This window comes from Danio rerio, chromosome 3 (genome assembly GCF_049306965.1).
Source record: "Danio rerio strain Tuebingen ecotype United States chromosome 3, GRCz12tu, whole genome shotgun sequence".
NCBI classification, from domain to species: Eukaryota; Metazoa; Chordata; class Actinopteri; order Cypriniformes; family Danionidae; genus Danio; species Danio rerio.
In genome coordinates this window covers 463,292-478,687 of record NC_133178.1, presented here as the reverse complement: position 1 = coordinate 478,687, position 15,396 = coordinate 463,292, and the positions used below count along the sequence as shown (strand labels likewise).

Here is a 15,396-nt window from a genome sequence, read left to right as displayed (position 1 = left end):
CAGCATGTTACGCCGGCGAACCAGAATTGTGCCGGTCATTCATAGCAAAATGTTCACTTTACATCACGCTACAGCCTTCGTCTTTCCCTAACGAAGAGAGTAAGGTGGCGTTTACGATCAATTTGCTGACAGGTAAAGCGGCACTTTGGGGTACCACTGTTTGGGAGCGTAAACTCCCCTGCTGTAACTCCTTTAAAGCTTTCTCAGAGGAGTTAAAAACTGTGTTTGACCGAGCGGTCTCTGGCAGAGAGGCGGCTCGTAAACTCGCTGAACTCAGACAGAATAAGTTGAGTGTTGCTGAATATTCCATTGACTTTCGTACTCTGGCGGCCGAATGTAAATGGAATGTCGAAGCTCAGTGGGACATGTTTTTGCACGGACTAGCAGATTATATTAAAGATGAAATCTACGTCATGGATCTGCCTAAGACACTGGATGGGCTTATTGATTTAGCCATCAGAGTGGACACTCGGTTACAACAGAGAGGTTCCCACAAGAAGCTGCACACTCCACTTCTTCCCACGCAATCTCTTTTCATTGCATCTTCTGACCCTCCCTCATCTGATCTCGAGCCGGAACCCATGCAGATGGGCAGATTTCGGCTTTCCACGGAGGAGAGGCGTCGTCGCCGCATGGAAGGACTGTGCATGTACTGTGGAGTCGCTGGACATTTTGTGGCTTCGTGTCTAGCCAAGAATAAGAATTCGTCGCCGGGTAAGAGTTTACTGGCTGGTGAAATCACCCTTGACAAGTCCCCTAACACAACCATGCTGCCAGTCAATCTATCTTTTAACTCTATCATGCACCACTGTCATGCGCTCATCGACTCCGGAGCCGAGGGGAATTTTATTAAGCTGGCGTACAGTTTGAAAATCCCTGTTGTTCCCCTTTCTCTTGCTAACGCAGTGCACGCTCTTAGCGGTCTTTCTCTCCCCACCATCACACACTCCACTGCTCCTATAAGACTCATTACTTCTGGTAACCATTCCGAAACTATTGAGTTTTTTTTTAAAGAGACTATCGCCACTCCTGTGATCTTGGGACATCCCTGGTTGGTTTTGCACAAACCTCACATTAATTGGGGACATAATACTGTGCTTTCTTGGAGTGAGAGCTGTCATAAATCTTGTCTAGTGTCTGCTTGTTCTGCTGTTTCTCGTTCTGTGTTTCAGGAGGAGCAGATGGATCTGTCAAACGTGCCCCGTGAGTACCATGGCCTGAAGAGAGTGTTCAGTAAGTCCCGGGCTGCTTCTCTGCCTCCTCATCGTCCCTATGACTGTGCAATAGACTTATTGCCAGGTACGTCTCCGCCTAAAGGCAAATTATACTCGCTTTCTGCTCCAGAGAGGGAGGCCATGGAGAAATATATTTCTGATTCTCTAGCAGCCAAGATCATTCGCCCCTCTTCTTCACCGGCGGGGGCGGGATTTTTTTTTGTAAAAAAGAAGGATGGTTCCCTTCGCCCGTGCATTGATTATCGAGGGCTGAACAACATCACGGTCAAGAATACATACCCTTTACCGTTAATGTCTTCAGCCTTTGAACGTCTGCAGGGGGCGAACTTTTTTACAAAATTAGATCTCCGCAATGCTTATCATTTGGTTCGCATAAGACCCGGGGATGAGTGGAAATCAGCGTTTAACACCCCCAGAGGGCATTTTGAGTACTGCGTTCTGCCCTTCGGCCTTTCCAATGCTCCGGCTGTTTTCCAAGCATTCGTCAATGACGTGCTGAGAGATATGATAGATCAGTTCATTTATGTTTACCTGGATGACATACTGATATTTTCCCATTCTCTCCAGGAACATGTTCAGCACATCAGGCGAGTGCTTCAGAGGCTGTTAGAGAATGGTCTTTATGTCAAGGCGGAGAAATGCGTTTTTCATGCACAGTCTGTTCCCTTTCTAGGGCATATCGTGTCAGTCGAAGGGTTGCGCATGGATCCAGAGAAGATTAAGGCTGTGGTAAATTGGCCAACTCCTGATTCCCGTAAGGCCCTGCAGAGGTTTCTGGGCTTTGCCAATTTCTACCGGCGATTTATTCGCAATTTCAGCCAGCTCGCCGCACCTCTGACCGCCTTGACCTCCTCCAAAACGCCGTTCAGGTGGTCCAGCGCAGCCGAAGCTGCGTTCTCAAAACTGAAAGGCTGCTTTGTTTCAGCTCCAATCCTGATAACCCCTGATCCCTCCCAGCAGTTTGTGGTGGAGGTCGACGTGTCAGAGGTCGGGGTCGGAGCTATCCTGTCCCAGCGCTCCTCCTCGGATGGCAAGATCCACCCGTGCGCGTATTATTCTCATCGGTAATCAGCCGCAGAAAGTAATTACGACATTGGTAATCGAGAGCTGTTGGCCGTCAAGCTTGCTTTGGAGGAGTGGCGTCATTAGTTAGAGGGGTCGGGGGTCCCTTTTATCGTCTGGACCGATCCTAAGAATCTTGAGTACATCAAATTCCCCAAAAGATTAAACTCTAGGCAGGCTCAGTGGGCGTTATTTTTCGGACGGTTCAATTTCACCATCTCATATAGACCGGGATCTAAGAACATTAAGCCCGACGCGTTATCCCGTCTTTTTGATTCTTCGGAGCGTACATCGTCACTCGAACCCGTAGTGCCTAAGCGGATTGTTATTTCTAATATCACATGGGAGATAGAGTCGAAGGTTCGCGCAGCCTTAGATGGGGTAACGCCCCTGATTGGATGCCCACCGAGTCGGTTATTCGTGCCAGAGAAACTTCGGTCAGATGTTATTTGATGGGGACATTCCTCCAAAGTAGCCTGTCATCCTGGGGTGAGTCGCACATCATTTGTTATTAAACAACGATTCTGGTGGCCAGCATTGGCTCGTGATGTGCGTGATTTTGTATTGGCTTGCTCTGTGTGTGCTGTTTCCAAGACTTCCAATCGGCCACCCGCGGGACTCCTTCAGCCGCTGTCAGTACCTTCGAGACTAGATTTCGTTACGGGTCTGCCTCCCTCCAACGGCAACACGGTGATTTTAACCGTAGTGGACCGGTTCTCGAAGGCTGCTCATTTCGTCCCTCTGCCCAAATTACCATCAGCCAGAGAGACATCGGTTGCTGTCATTAATCACGTCTTTCGCATTCATGGCCTCCCGACGGATGTGGTTTCTGACAGGGGGCCTCAGTTTATCTCTAAATTTTGGAGGGAATTCTGTCGTTTATCGGGGGCTACTGTGAGTCTTTCGTCTGGCTTTCATCCCCAGAGTAACGGTCAGACCGAGAGAGCCAATCAGGATCTTGAGCGCACATTGCGATGTTTGGTCTCACAGAATCCCTCCTCCTGGAGTCAGCAGCTTTCGTGGGTGGAGTACGCACATAATTCGTTACCAGTGTCGGCCACGGGCCTTTCTCCGTTTCAGTGTAGTCTAGGTTACCAGCCACCAGTTTTTCCCAGTCTGGAATCCGAAGTTGCGGTTCCCTCCGTTCACGCCTTTGTCCAGAGGTGCCGCCGCACTTCGAGCAGGGCCAGACAGACCCTCCTCCAAGTGGGTGTGCGCACCAAGGCTAAAGCCGATCGCCACCGGTCTAAGCCTACCGTTTACGTTGTCGGTCAAAAAGTGTGGCTTTCTTCTAAGAATATTCCGCTCTGCACCGTTTGTAATAAGCTAGCTCCTAAATTTATCGGCCCTTTTATTGTCACTAAAATCATTAGTCCTGTGGCAATCCGCCTCAAATTACCTCCAGCGTACAGGAGAATTCATCCCGTGTTCCATGTATCTAAAGTAAAGCCCGTTTTTCATACGGCAATTAATCCACACACCAGTTTCTTCTATGATGTGTCTGCGTGTGTGTATGTGTGTTTGTGTGTGTGTGTGTGTGCGGTGTGGTGCGTTATGCGTTATGCGTATATGCGTGTATGAGTGTGTGTGTGTTTGGGTGTCTCTGTGTCTGTGTTAGAGTCGCGTTGCTGTTAGTTGTGTTTACTTTATCAGCTGGGTGGTCACGTGTACGCTGTCACCAGCCTTGCCGTGCGCAGCACCGCTCAGCTGTAATCAGCGGACCACAGGTGCAGCGCATTACCGCGCCTATATATGTTCAGCGTTTCTGTCTCACAGTGTCAGTTCGTTATCTTCACGTCTGTTTGTCTGTGTCCTGTCAGGTTCCGGTCGCTGAGTTCTGGTCGTGTGTCGCGGGGAGAGCTCTGTGTTTGGACTCTTGTACCTTATCTGTTGACGGCTCTCTGATCTTGTTCTACAGTGCTCCCTGTTCGATTATTACATTTCCTGCTGCTCGCTTGACTCACAAATCATCTGCCTGCGTTCATCCTTCTGTTATTCTGTCTGAGTCAATAAATATCTTTTACTAGCAATTGTGTCTCCCTGTATTTCGTGACAGCACCATCTTGTTATTGGTGTCCCTCAAGGCTCTGAACTTGGACCACTTCACTTTTCTATTTACTTGCATCACTTGGGTCTGTCATTCAGAAACATGATTTTTCCTACTGGTATCCTGACAACATCCAACTCTCCCTTTCATTCCAGGCGTACAATCTGACGATCACACTTACATGAATACTAAATTCTGTGTTTGGTGTGAAGCCAACATAATACAGATTTCAAGATAAGGCAGGTTTATGTACATAGCACATTGCATACACAATGGTAATTTAGAGAGTTTCACTTAAAAACATAAAAGAAACATAAAACACAAGGATGTGAAATAAAAACAACAAAGAATAAAAATGACTAAAAACAGATTAAAGTGATTTAAAACATGCTTTAAATGAATGAAAAAGAAAAGAAAGACACAATAGTGTGATCTGTTGTACGCAGCACTCTGCTCATTCAGTAAAGGCACAGCTAAACAGATGTGTGTTCAGTCTTGATTTGAATGTGTCTAATGTTGGAGCACATCTGATCATTTCTGGAAGCTGACTCCAGCAGCGGGGGGCGCTGTTAGTAGCTGAATTCAGACTCACCCTGCTCTGACTGAACTCTTGGAGTTTCTAGTTTATTTGATCTTAAAGTTCTGAGTGATCTGTTAGGTTTGTATTCAGTGAGCATATCTGTAATGTATTGAGGTTCTAGGCCATTTAGTGATTTATAGAGCAATAATAATACTTTAAACTCTATTCTGAATGTAACTGGCAGCCAGTGTAAAGACCTGAGGACAGGTGTGATGTGCTCTGATTTCCTGGTTCTGCTCAGAATCCTGGCCGCAGCGTTCTGGATGAGAACGACAGTGAGGAGTCCATTACAGTAATCCGCCCTGCTGCTGATAAAAGCATGAGCAAGTTTCTCTAAGTCCTCAAAACTGCTTTGACATGACTGTTGAAACTCAGATCTGACTCCAGAGTCACTCCAAGATTCTTGACCTTACTTTTTGTTGATTGACCTTTAGAGCCAAGCTACGCATTCACCTTGAGAAGCTCATCTCTGTTCCCAAACGCAATGACTTCAGTTTTCTCTTTGTTTAACTGAAGACAGTTTTGGCACATCCAACTGTTCATTTCATCAGTGCATTGGCAGAGGGTGTCAATGGGGCTGTAGTCATTAGGCAGTAAGGCTAGGTAGATCAGAGTGTCATCAGCATAGCTGTGGTAGGAGATTTGGTTCTTTCTCATTATTTGGCTCAGAGGGAGCATGTAAAGGTTGAACAGGAGAGGTGCCAGAATCGAACTTTGTGGGACTCCACCTGCCATGGGTGTCCACCTTGACCTATGGTCACCTATACTGACTTAGTAACCTCTAGCTTCAAGGTAAGATCTGAACCATTTGAGGACCGTGCCAGACAGCCCAACCCAGTTTTCCAGCCTATCCAGAAGTATGCTGTGATCGACAGTGTCAAATGCAGCACTGAGATCCAACAATACCAGCACTGTTATTTTACCTGAATCTGTATTTAGACGTATATCATTGATTATCTTTATAAGAGCGCTCTCTGTACTGTGATGTGCTCTGAACCCAGATTGACAATCGTCTAAACACCCCCTGAAGTTTAAGAACTTGTTAACCTGGTTGAAAACAACTTTTTCAATGATTTTGCCAATGAAAGAGGGACAGAAAAAACCATTTACTTTTACTTTGCTATTTAAGCCGGCATTCCTCTCGTGTAAAAACCCAAAGTGCTTTACCATCATGAGGAGGGTCTCTACACGACACCACCAGTGTGCAGCTCCACTTGCATGTTGTGACGGCAGCCACAGGACAACAGCGCCAGTGCTTCACAACACACCCCAGCTATAGGTGAAGTGGAGAGACGGTGATAGAGCCATGCGGTGGATGGGAATGATTGAGAGGCCATGATAATTCACCTGCAGCATGTGTTTGGACAGTGGGGGAAACCGGAGCACAAGAGGAAACCCCCCGGGAACACAGGGAGAACATGCAAGCTCCACACAGAAATGCCAACTGAGCCAAGGTTCGAACCAGCGACCTTCTTGCTGTGAGTCGACAGCACTACCTACTGCGCCACTGCTTCGCCCAGAGGATGTAAATCCTGTGATTGTAAAATCCCAGTGAGGATCAGGCCAATAAGAACAATACACAGACTCTGTCACAGATTATTAATCTGCACGCCCCAATCTCCATTTGTCTGGCCACGTTTCCTAGTGAGATAACAATGATCATTTTCCCCATTTATACTCTTATTATATTAGCTTATTATATTTCCTATGCACATGGGACTCTTTTGAAAACTGGACAAGATTTAGGATAGGACAGCATCAACTTTATTTGTCCCTGAGAGGAAATTTGCCTTTGGCAAAAAGGTGCTGCAACGGTGCTTTAAGCAAACAATAAAAGAAATAAAAGAAATAAAGCAGTTAAGAACAAATGATTAAGAACATACACTGTTTACCAAATAAGTTTGTTTATAAATGTGTAAATATGAAATATATTGTTATGTCCCCGCATGTATTAATACTGCTAATTTTTATTGTTGGGAAGTGTTCTGTTTCTCTCTGCAAGAAGGGGCTTTGGTCACATGGTCAAGAAAGAGACAAAATACTTGGTAAAGATTGCTCTGGCTCTTTTCCTGGTCTGCTTCTCTCCTGCTCTGGAGTCTATCTTCTCTGACTCTACTGCAATCAGGCTGTCTTCGGGGCCTGCTCTCTTTGTCTCTCTCTCCCTCTTTCTGAGGTAACTTTATTTCACATTTAAGCTGGGTACAATTAATATCATATGTTTTTATCATTTCATAATTTACAGTTATTTGTAACAAATTCAGTTGCAACCATAGAGAATTATTGTCATTAAATCATCTTATTGTCATGTATTTGTGATTTACTTCTGATTTATCATCAACATTTAGATGCTCCTTATTGCAATACAATACAATTACATAATATCAGCGCTCTCCCACATGTTTAGCGGCATGGCGACGTCTTGGTCATAATAACTACTCACAGTTCAGAACAGCTCTCGTCATTTACAGGATTGTTAACTTCTGCATTCACGCACAACACTTGTGGCAACAGCTGACAAACAGTGATGAAAACAGTCTGTTAACTATCCCCCGCCAACTTTAGCGTCCGTCTACATGTCTCTACACTAGAAACTGAAAATCTGTGTGGCGTTGTTAAACTGCGTAGTCACAGATCCTGGACGCTGATTGGCTCAGGTAACATGTTCTGGGGTGTGCGGGACGCCTCATCATGAAGGACAAGAGACAGAGGTTAGAATTGCACTTATAAGCTACAGCCTTTTTTACAGTTTACATGGATTTTATGAAGAAAATAACAGTGTTTATGTGCTTTATGAAGGCTGAAAAACGGCATTGATACGTTAGGAGCTGTGTCTGAGTTCATTATATCCTTTCAGAGGTGCACCCAGCTCTGTGAACTCATCAACTCCTCCAGAAACTGTATCTGGATGATGGAGGCTTTCAGCGGTGCTTCCAACACAATCTCACAGCAATTGGTAACTTTTTAATTTAGTGGCTAATTCATAGGATTTTGCACAATCTAATTCATACGATTTAGTACAATTTGCTAATCCCCCAATGACGGTTGGGTTTAGGGGTGGGGTTATTTGCCACGCCTCCTTTTTAAAATCATACAATTTCGTACAACTGAATTCATACGAATTCGCCACTAAACTGGCAGAACTTTAAATACTTACGTTTTCTCGTGAGATCAGGCTGGTGCTTCTGCCTGAGCCGTGTAGTTTGATGAACTGTTGTAGGTGTCGGCTAGAGGATTTCCCCCAGGACACCAACTACAGGCTTATGCCACAATCACGCCCCCACAAGAGCAAGCACCTGATTGGTTAACACCGCCCGAATGTCCACTTCAGTTCAGATTTTTGAACTTGAGCGATTCGCTCGTTTCAAACGCATAAAACACTCAATTCACGCCACACCAATTGCGCATATTGTGCCATTTGTGGTGCGCCATTCACACTATTAGCGTCATTCGTGTCACACCATTCGTGTGTATCGCGCCACAGGATGTCTATTCACGCGTTTGCATTAACTTGTAATAATGTAAATAATGTGACACGTTAATCACTCGCACTTGACACTCCTTCTGTGTCGTGTGTGAACACAGCATTATTCTCACTCAAGTACATTTTTAGAGAGGAAAAAATCTTTACTTCACTTTATATGGTGGCATTTCTCTCTCGTGCACGCAGCCAAACATCAACAATGTTCGCCACGCCAGATATTGACTCACCCACTAAATAAGAACAGAAAGTGTGAGAGTGTGTGTGTGTGTGTGTTTCCCTACACTGAGGGTTGTGGCAGGAAGGGCCAGTTCATTTCGCTGTGACGACCCCTGTTAAAGCAGCTTTAGGCTTGAGAAAGACCCTCGCTGTCTATGTACGGAGCAGAATGTTCTCACATTTTATCTGAAACTCTTGAATGTTTGTTTCTGTAAAGGATCAACATGAGGGTGAGTAATTATTGACAGAATTCTCATATTTAATCAAACTCTCCCTCTAATGATTAGATCTGATAGGCCTTCACAGAAGATCATATAACTGCAAGGACATGTACCTGGACAAGTGTGTACTTTGGCTTGTACAGCAGTGTGCAGGTCCTCTATAGGGCAAAAGGACAGTTTATTCAGAGGATAAATATCACTTGTGAGATCCGGCGAGCTTCAGATTTCTGCTGAGGACTTTAACTGAAGATCTCATCTCTTAAACTATCAAGAACACACAGAGACTGCAGGTAAGAATGGGAACAGCTGTTTGTGTTTAGAGCTCAAGTAGACTATTCAGAAAGCTCAGCTCTTTTAAACGTCATCACAGACACTTTATAAATTTGTTTTAATCAAATGAATTGATCATGACTGGACTGCAAAGAATGCAATGTCCTGCAGTTTCTTCATATTGTGTCATTTATAGTCTAATTGCAGTGTAAAGAGAGTTCCAGATCATGTTAGTGAGACGCAGTGTGTTTCTTTGCTTTATTTTGCTGAGAGTTTGTGAACAAGACAATTCAGTGCAGCATTCTGTGAGAGTCTGAAAGATGACCCAGTTGTGACAGTATTGGGTTCTAGAGTAATGTTGCAGCACACATTCATTCAGGCGTCTGGTCTATTGACTTTAGTCCAGTAGGTCTCCTTGTGAACTTCCCCCAGATGGCGTCACTTCTGATGTCCCTGAAGCAGCCGATCTGCATCAGCATGTGTGTTTATCTATGGCTGGCGGTGCTCGCTGTAGTCAACACCGAGGTAAGGGCACTTGATCACACATGATGGTAATCAGATGTATTGCAGGAGGTTTTATCGTAAAAGTTTGCAGACACACTTTACTTACATTTGTTCAAGAAATAGTTTAGTGACTGTTTCTTTAAAACAGGAAATATCAAAAGCCAGAGATGAGACTGAGTCTGCAAATGAAGAAACCTCAGGACTTCACATCTTAACATCGAGAAGAGTTAAGAAGAGTCCAGGTAAGATGTGCTGTTAACAACTGTGACCTTCTATTTTTAATCCTCTGTGATTGCGGGATGGGTATGTTTGCATTGTTTCTCAGTGAATAATACGTCATATTAAATAAACGAAAGCTGTTGAGTCTTCTGTTCATTCAGTGAGCTCTATTTCCCCAGCCGATCTGCTGGGTTTCTTCATGTATTTTTGGGGAGGATCTTGGGTTTCTACATGAGTGAACGCTCTAGCTTCAGAGAAGCCTGTGCTGGTTCATGAGAATCGCAGGCCATTTAGTCCTTCTCAAACTCAAATACAATCTTAAATCATTTCCTCGATCCTCCGTCCTCCATTCTCTGATCTAGAAACTGATCAGAGTTCACCAGTCTTATGTCTATTTTTAGCTTCCAGAGGAGCAATTAGCAAGACAACACTGCTGAACTTATTTATCAATTGTTTATTGCTGTATTTTAACACATCGCTGTAAGGGAAATGTTTAACATCGTGTCATTATTAATATTTATACTGCAGTGAAAACGTCTAAAGCTTTTACTAATGGGCAGAAGGCAAGCCTTTGTGTAAATCTGGTTGATGTAATAGAAAGAGATGATGACTGTCCAGCTTGTGTTGCTTCATGCTGCGGATGAGATGCTCAGTGTGGACCCTCAGTCGAGCGATGGACGGGGTCTCCCTCACAGTTGCTCTTACTCTGGACACGTTACTCTGGATGTTGCAAGTTGTGAACCTAAATCAGATGTGATGCATGTAGATGTGTAAATCAGAAAGAAATGTATTAGGTTTAACATATACATTCTTGTGCTTAACACATTTGTTTCAGCTTGTTATTTGCCTATTGCAAGGGTGGCCAACCCTGTTCCTGGAGAGCCACCTTCCTGCAGATTTCAGTTGCTCCCCATATCAAACACACCTGAACCAATCAATTAGGACCTGAACACCACGTGATCATTACAGGCAGGTGTGTTTGATATGGGTTGCAGCTGAAATCTGCAGGAAGGTGGCTCTCCAGGAACAGGGTTGGCCACCCCTGGCCTATTACATGACACTAGGGGCGGCACAGTGCTGCAGTGGGTAGTGCTGTCGCCTAACAGCAAAATGGTGGTTGGTTCAAGCCTCGGCTGGGTCAGTTGGCGTTTCTGTGTGGAGTTTGCATGTTCTCCCTGCGTTCCCGTGGGTTTCCTCCGGGTGCTCCGGTTTCCCCCACAATCCAAAGACATGCGGTACAGGTGTATTGGGTTGGCTAAATTGTCCGTTGTGTATGAGTGTGTGTGTGTGGATGTTTCCCAGAGATGGGTTGCGGCTGGAAGCACCAACTGACTTAGCCTAGGCTCGAACTAGGCGAAGCGGGTGTGTCGAGCACCTTGAAAGCAGGCAGCCCCCCCTGCCCAGTGCACCGTTAAATCCGGTAATGGACCGCGAAGCGTACCTGAGACAGGTCGTCCGGAGAAGAGGAAAGAAATGAAGTGAAGTGACTCTCTCGCCTCCAGCTCTTCCGCGGGACCCTCGCGCTTCCCGGATCAGCACACCCAGTCCGCGCTACCCCACTGCTGGTACGTCAGCGATAGTAGCGATGAGTCTATTAGCGAGGGCTTTGCCTGCCTGGTTAGCGCGGGCAAGCCCTTCGCGGTGGCTCATACGCACAATCAGACTTGGCTATGCAATTCAATTCGCAAAACGCCCCCCCGCATGGCACGTGGGCACACACCGAGTCACTGTTACTGCGCTGTGTCGCCGCGCCCTCAGCCCTTGTAACGACCCCTCATTTCTACAGGCCGGAGTGCCTCTAGGACAGGCGTCCAGTCATGTTGTTATTTCAACAGATGCTTCCAGCACAGGCTGGGGGGCTGTGTGCTGCGGGCATGCTGCTGCGGGCCTGTGGAAAGGAACCCAGTTGCATTGGCATATCAATTGCCTAGAGCTGTTGGCCGTGTTCCTTGCTCTCCACCATTTTTTTCTGGTGCTGAAGCAGCAGCACGTGCTGGTCAGGACGGACAGCACGGCGGCGGTGGCGTATATCAACCGCACGGGGGGTATTCGTTCTAGACGCTTGTCTCAGCTTGCCCGTCGTCTCTTTCCCTGGAGTTAAGCGTGGCTGAATCGCTGTGCGCCATTCACATTCCAGGCGAGCTCAACTGTGCAGCCGATGGGCTCTCACGGCAGCCTTACGTCCCGAGAATGGAGACTCCACCCCGAGTCTGTTCAGCTGATATGGGTGCGATTCGGGAAGCCCAGATCGATCTGTTTGCTTCCCCTGAGAACACTCAATGCCAGTTGTTCTTTTCCCTGACCGAGGGCTCTCTCGGCACGGATGCACTGGCTCACAGCTGGTCTCGGGGCATGAGCAAGTACGCGTTTCCCCCAGTGAGCTTGCTTGCTCAGTTACTGTGCAAGGTCAGGGAGGACGAGGAACAGGTTTTGCTAGTTGCGCCCCTCTGGCCCAACCAGACCTGGATGTCAAAGCTCTCCCTCCTCCCGGCGGCCCTCCCCTGGCGGTTCCCCTTGAGAGAGGACCTACTCTCTCAGGGACAGGGCACCATCTGGCATCCTCACCCCGATCTTTGGAACCTCCACATGTGGTCCTTAGACGCGAGGAAGACTTAGGTAACCTACCGTCTGCGGTGGTTAATACCATCACTCAGGCTAGAGCCCCCTCCTTGAGCGCCTATGCTCTTAAGTGGGGTCTATTCACTGAATGGTGCGTCTCTCGCAGAGAAGACCCCTGAAAATTGTCATATCAGCGTTGTGCTTTCTTTTCTTCAAAAGAAGCTGGAGAGCAGGCTGTTGCCCTCCACACTCAAGGTTACGTGGCTGTCATCTCCGCTGTCATGACGCGGTGGTTGGCAGCACCGTGGGAAAGCATAACCTCATCATCCGGTTCCTCAGAGGCGCTAGACCCTCGTTCCCTGAGGAGGGGAATGGAAATGCTATACAGCATTGCTATAATGATCCTTCCTTAGCTGTAAGTATCAGTCTTATCAGCTTAAAAGGATAGCGTTGTCTTGCTTCCCTGTGCTGATATGCTGAATTGATTGCAACAAGCATCAGGTGCGCAAGCTGACGCTGCCAATTCATTTGGCATTTCATTGGCCTGTTTATATACCCTCTCAGACGATTGGCTTTCTGAACGAAATCCCCATACGTGGATTAAATCCACTTATAGCATTTCCGTTCCCCTCCTCAGGGAAAGAGGGTTACTTTAGTAACCAGAGCATTTCAAGTGCTAGCTGGTGTTTTGATGAACTTACTGATCCCAGTCTTTGTGGGCTGAGACTGCTGAACATTTGCAGCCCTTTGGACACGGCTTAGAGGAGACCTGACACCCCTAGAGAGAGAAGTGAGACCACTCTGGAATAAACCTGAAAAAAACTTTCTGTTGTAACAATGATGTTCTGAACACACTGAACGCTTGGCTAAATATAAATACTCAAAGTTGTCTGTAAATTCAAATGATCTTGTCTTGATTTAGCTCGACCTTCATCTTTCGTCATCCTTCATCGTTATTTATCTAATGTTTTCTCTTCTTTAATATATAAACAACCATGGCATCAGAGATACTGCAAGTGGCAGCTCTAGGAAGACCTCTGTATCCTGGTATGCTTTATGACGCCCGCAGTGATTCCTTCATTCCAGGTGAGGAACCAGCCCAAACCAGCGTTTCCTTCATTGCACATGTCAGACTGTCTGATTTAGAGCTGCAGCAGTATTAAATACCTCAGTGAATTAAAACCCTTCTCATTTCAGGAGTAACGCTCTGGGATAATAAATTACTGACTGAAGATCTAAACAGCCATCCTCAGACCAGAACAGACCTGAAGTTCAGCAGCTCTGACTCTTTCTCAAGCAAATCCAATCTTCTGGATATCAGTAGTTCCCTGAAGGCCAGTTTTCTGGGGGGGCTTGTTGAAGTGGCTGGATCTGCCAGATATCTGCGTAACACCAAATCCTCAACCCGACAGTCCAGAGTTACCATGCATTACAGTGCAACCACACGATTCGATCAGCTCACGATGAGTCACCTGGGCACCATCACCTACCCTCAGGTGTTTGAGCAGAAAACGGCAACTCATGTGGTGACGGGGGTGCTGTATGGAGCTCAGGCCTTCATGGTGTTTGATCGCATGCTTTCAGAACAGGAGAACAGTGAACACATTGAGGCAGAAATGAACCTCATGGTACGGAAGATGTCTGCAATGAACGTGGAGACACATGCGGCTTTTAAAATGACTGATTCTGAAAAGAAATCTGCTGAGAAAATCTCCTGCACATATCATGGTGACATCAATCCTGGGCAGAGCCCAACCACATTTGAGGAGGCAATAAAGCTGTATAAGGATCTGCCAAATTTGCTGAACCAGCAGAACGCAGTCCCAGTGAAGGTCTGGCTGTATCCGCTGCATCTCCTGAACTCAGCAGCGGCTCGCGTGGAGAGAGAAATCAGTACAGTTGCGGCTTTCACTCTTGAGGGAATAATGGAGGATTTGGCAGAAGCAGAGAGGACTTTTAATGAACTGTCTGGAAATAGGCTGGCTAATAAATTCAGAGATATTCGAGAGCGGCTGACCTCGTTTTACCAATCGATGAGGGTTTACAAGTCAATGCTGCAGAGCGCAGTCGGCCGGGTTTTACCTGCTATTCGAGGAGGACAGAAGGAGGAGAAGAGTCTGGAGGACATCCTGAAGATACACAGAAATTCTCCATTTAGATCTGACCAGCTGAAACTGTGGTTGAAAGAGGCAAAGCAGGAGATCAGTGTCCTGACTGCTCAGGTCAACTCACTGGAAGGAGTCAACATTGAAGAGCCACAGAACGTCTACAGTAGTTCAAGTTCTACTCAAGTAATCTGCTTGACCTTCACTTCTCTGAAGTATGATGACCCGTATCTGTCAGCCCTACAGGAGTTTGTGAAAATGAACAGGTTTGATGCTCCAGAAGAGGAACAACACCTGGTATCTGCAGCATCTGTCGGAAAATGGTTTCATAACTCTGATACCATTGCAGATATGATGTATAATATAAAGGTGCTCAAATATTTAAGGCATATGTATTTTGTGGAAAGAAATAACCGGCTTGTTATTTCAGCCATCTCTGATCCATTAATTCCAGGCTCCTCCCTCTATGTTTTTGAGCAAGGGAGACTAAAAGATAAAAAGTTACAGGATGGTTTAAGGTTCATTTTACACTAGAGTTACCTAGCAGATACTGTTGAAAGTAAGCTGAGAGTTGGTGAAAGGCATCGCTCTCTACTAAAATTAAGACATCATTCCCTTGAGCACAAGTTTTCTCTTGGCTGATGAGTTTGTTCAACACAATGTTTTGACAAAAATACAAAATAAATAAATGGTGTCTAAACTGCCTTCTTGTGTGCCTTATTTAATAAAAAAAGAAAACTCAATAACAATGCTGCTGATCATTACAGTTCCTGTCCAATGCTAAAACACCCTTCATAACTCCTCCAAACCTCACCTGCTCTTCAAAACACTCTCCCCCCTCCTCTGTCCTCTACCTGCTCCGTAGTCTGGTCTGTCAGCGAATGAATCTGCAACATG

General features: G+C 46.0%; 2 protein-coding genes across 7 annotated transcripts in view; one reads left to right on the top strand and one right to left on the bottom strand.

Annotated features, from left to right (window-relative positions):
- Window positions 1-15,396, bottom strand: part of LOC100331338 (GTPase IMAP family member 7-like) — a 217,413-nt gene that overhangs the window by 53,899 nt on the left and 148,118 nt on the right. The gene's annotated exons all lie outside the window — the stretch shown is intronic.
- On the top strand, window positions 8,988-15,203 carry zgc:153921. Of its 6 annotated transcripts, XM_073934328.1 has the most exons (6): window positions 9,064-9,132; window positions 9,514-9,637; window positions 9,765-10,235; window positions 10,848-10,972; window positions 13,032-13,480; window positions 13,592-15,203. In XM_073934328.1, exons 5-6 carry the CDS (start codon window positions 13,390-13,392, stop codon window positions 15,031-15,033), a joined length of 1,533 nt encoding a protein of 510 aa, XP_073790429.1. In that variant the 5' UTR covers window positions 9,064-9,132; window positions 9,514-9,637; window positions 9,765-10,235; window positions 10,848-10,972; window positions 13,032-13,389; the 3' UTR covers window positions 15,034-15,203. The 6 variants fall into 6 exon arrangements, with proteins under 6 accessions (NP_001104722.2, NP_001352827.1, NP_001352828.1 ...); NM_001111252.2 differs by lacking the exon at window positions 10,848-10,972 and having other exon boundaries at window positions 8,988-9,132; window positions 9,545-9,637; window positions 9,765-9,858; window positions 13,400-13,480; NM_001365898.1 differs by lacking the exon at window positions 10,848-10,972 and having other exon boundaries at window positions 8,988-9,132; window positions 9,519-9,637; window positions 9,765-9,858; window positions 13,400-13,480.

Coding starts and splice junctions, on each gene's coding strand:
- zgc:153921 (NM_001111252.2), top strand. CDS start 9,545: ATGGCGTCACTTCTGATGTCCCTGAAGCAGCCGATCTGCATCAGCATG. Junction 9,638..9,764: donor TCGCTGTAGTCAACACCGAG/GTAAGGGCACTT, acceptor TCTTTAAAACAG/GAAATATCAAAAGCCAGAGA. Junction 13,481..13,591: donor CAGTGATTCCTTCATTCCAG/GTGAGGAACCAG, acceptor TTCTCATTTCAG/GAGTAACGCTCTGGGATAAT.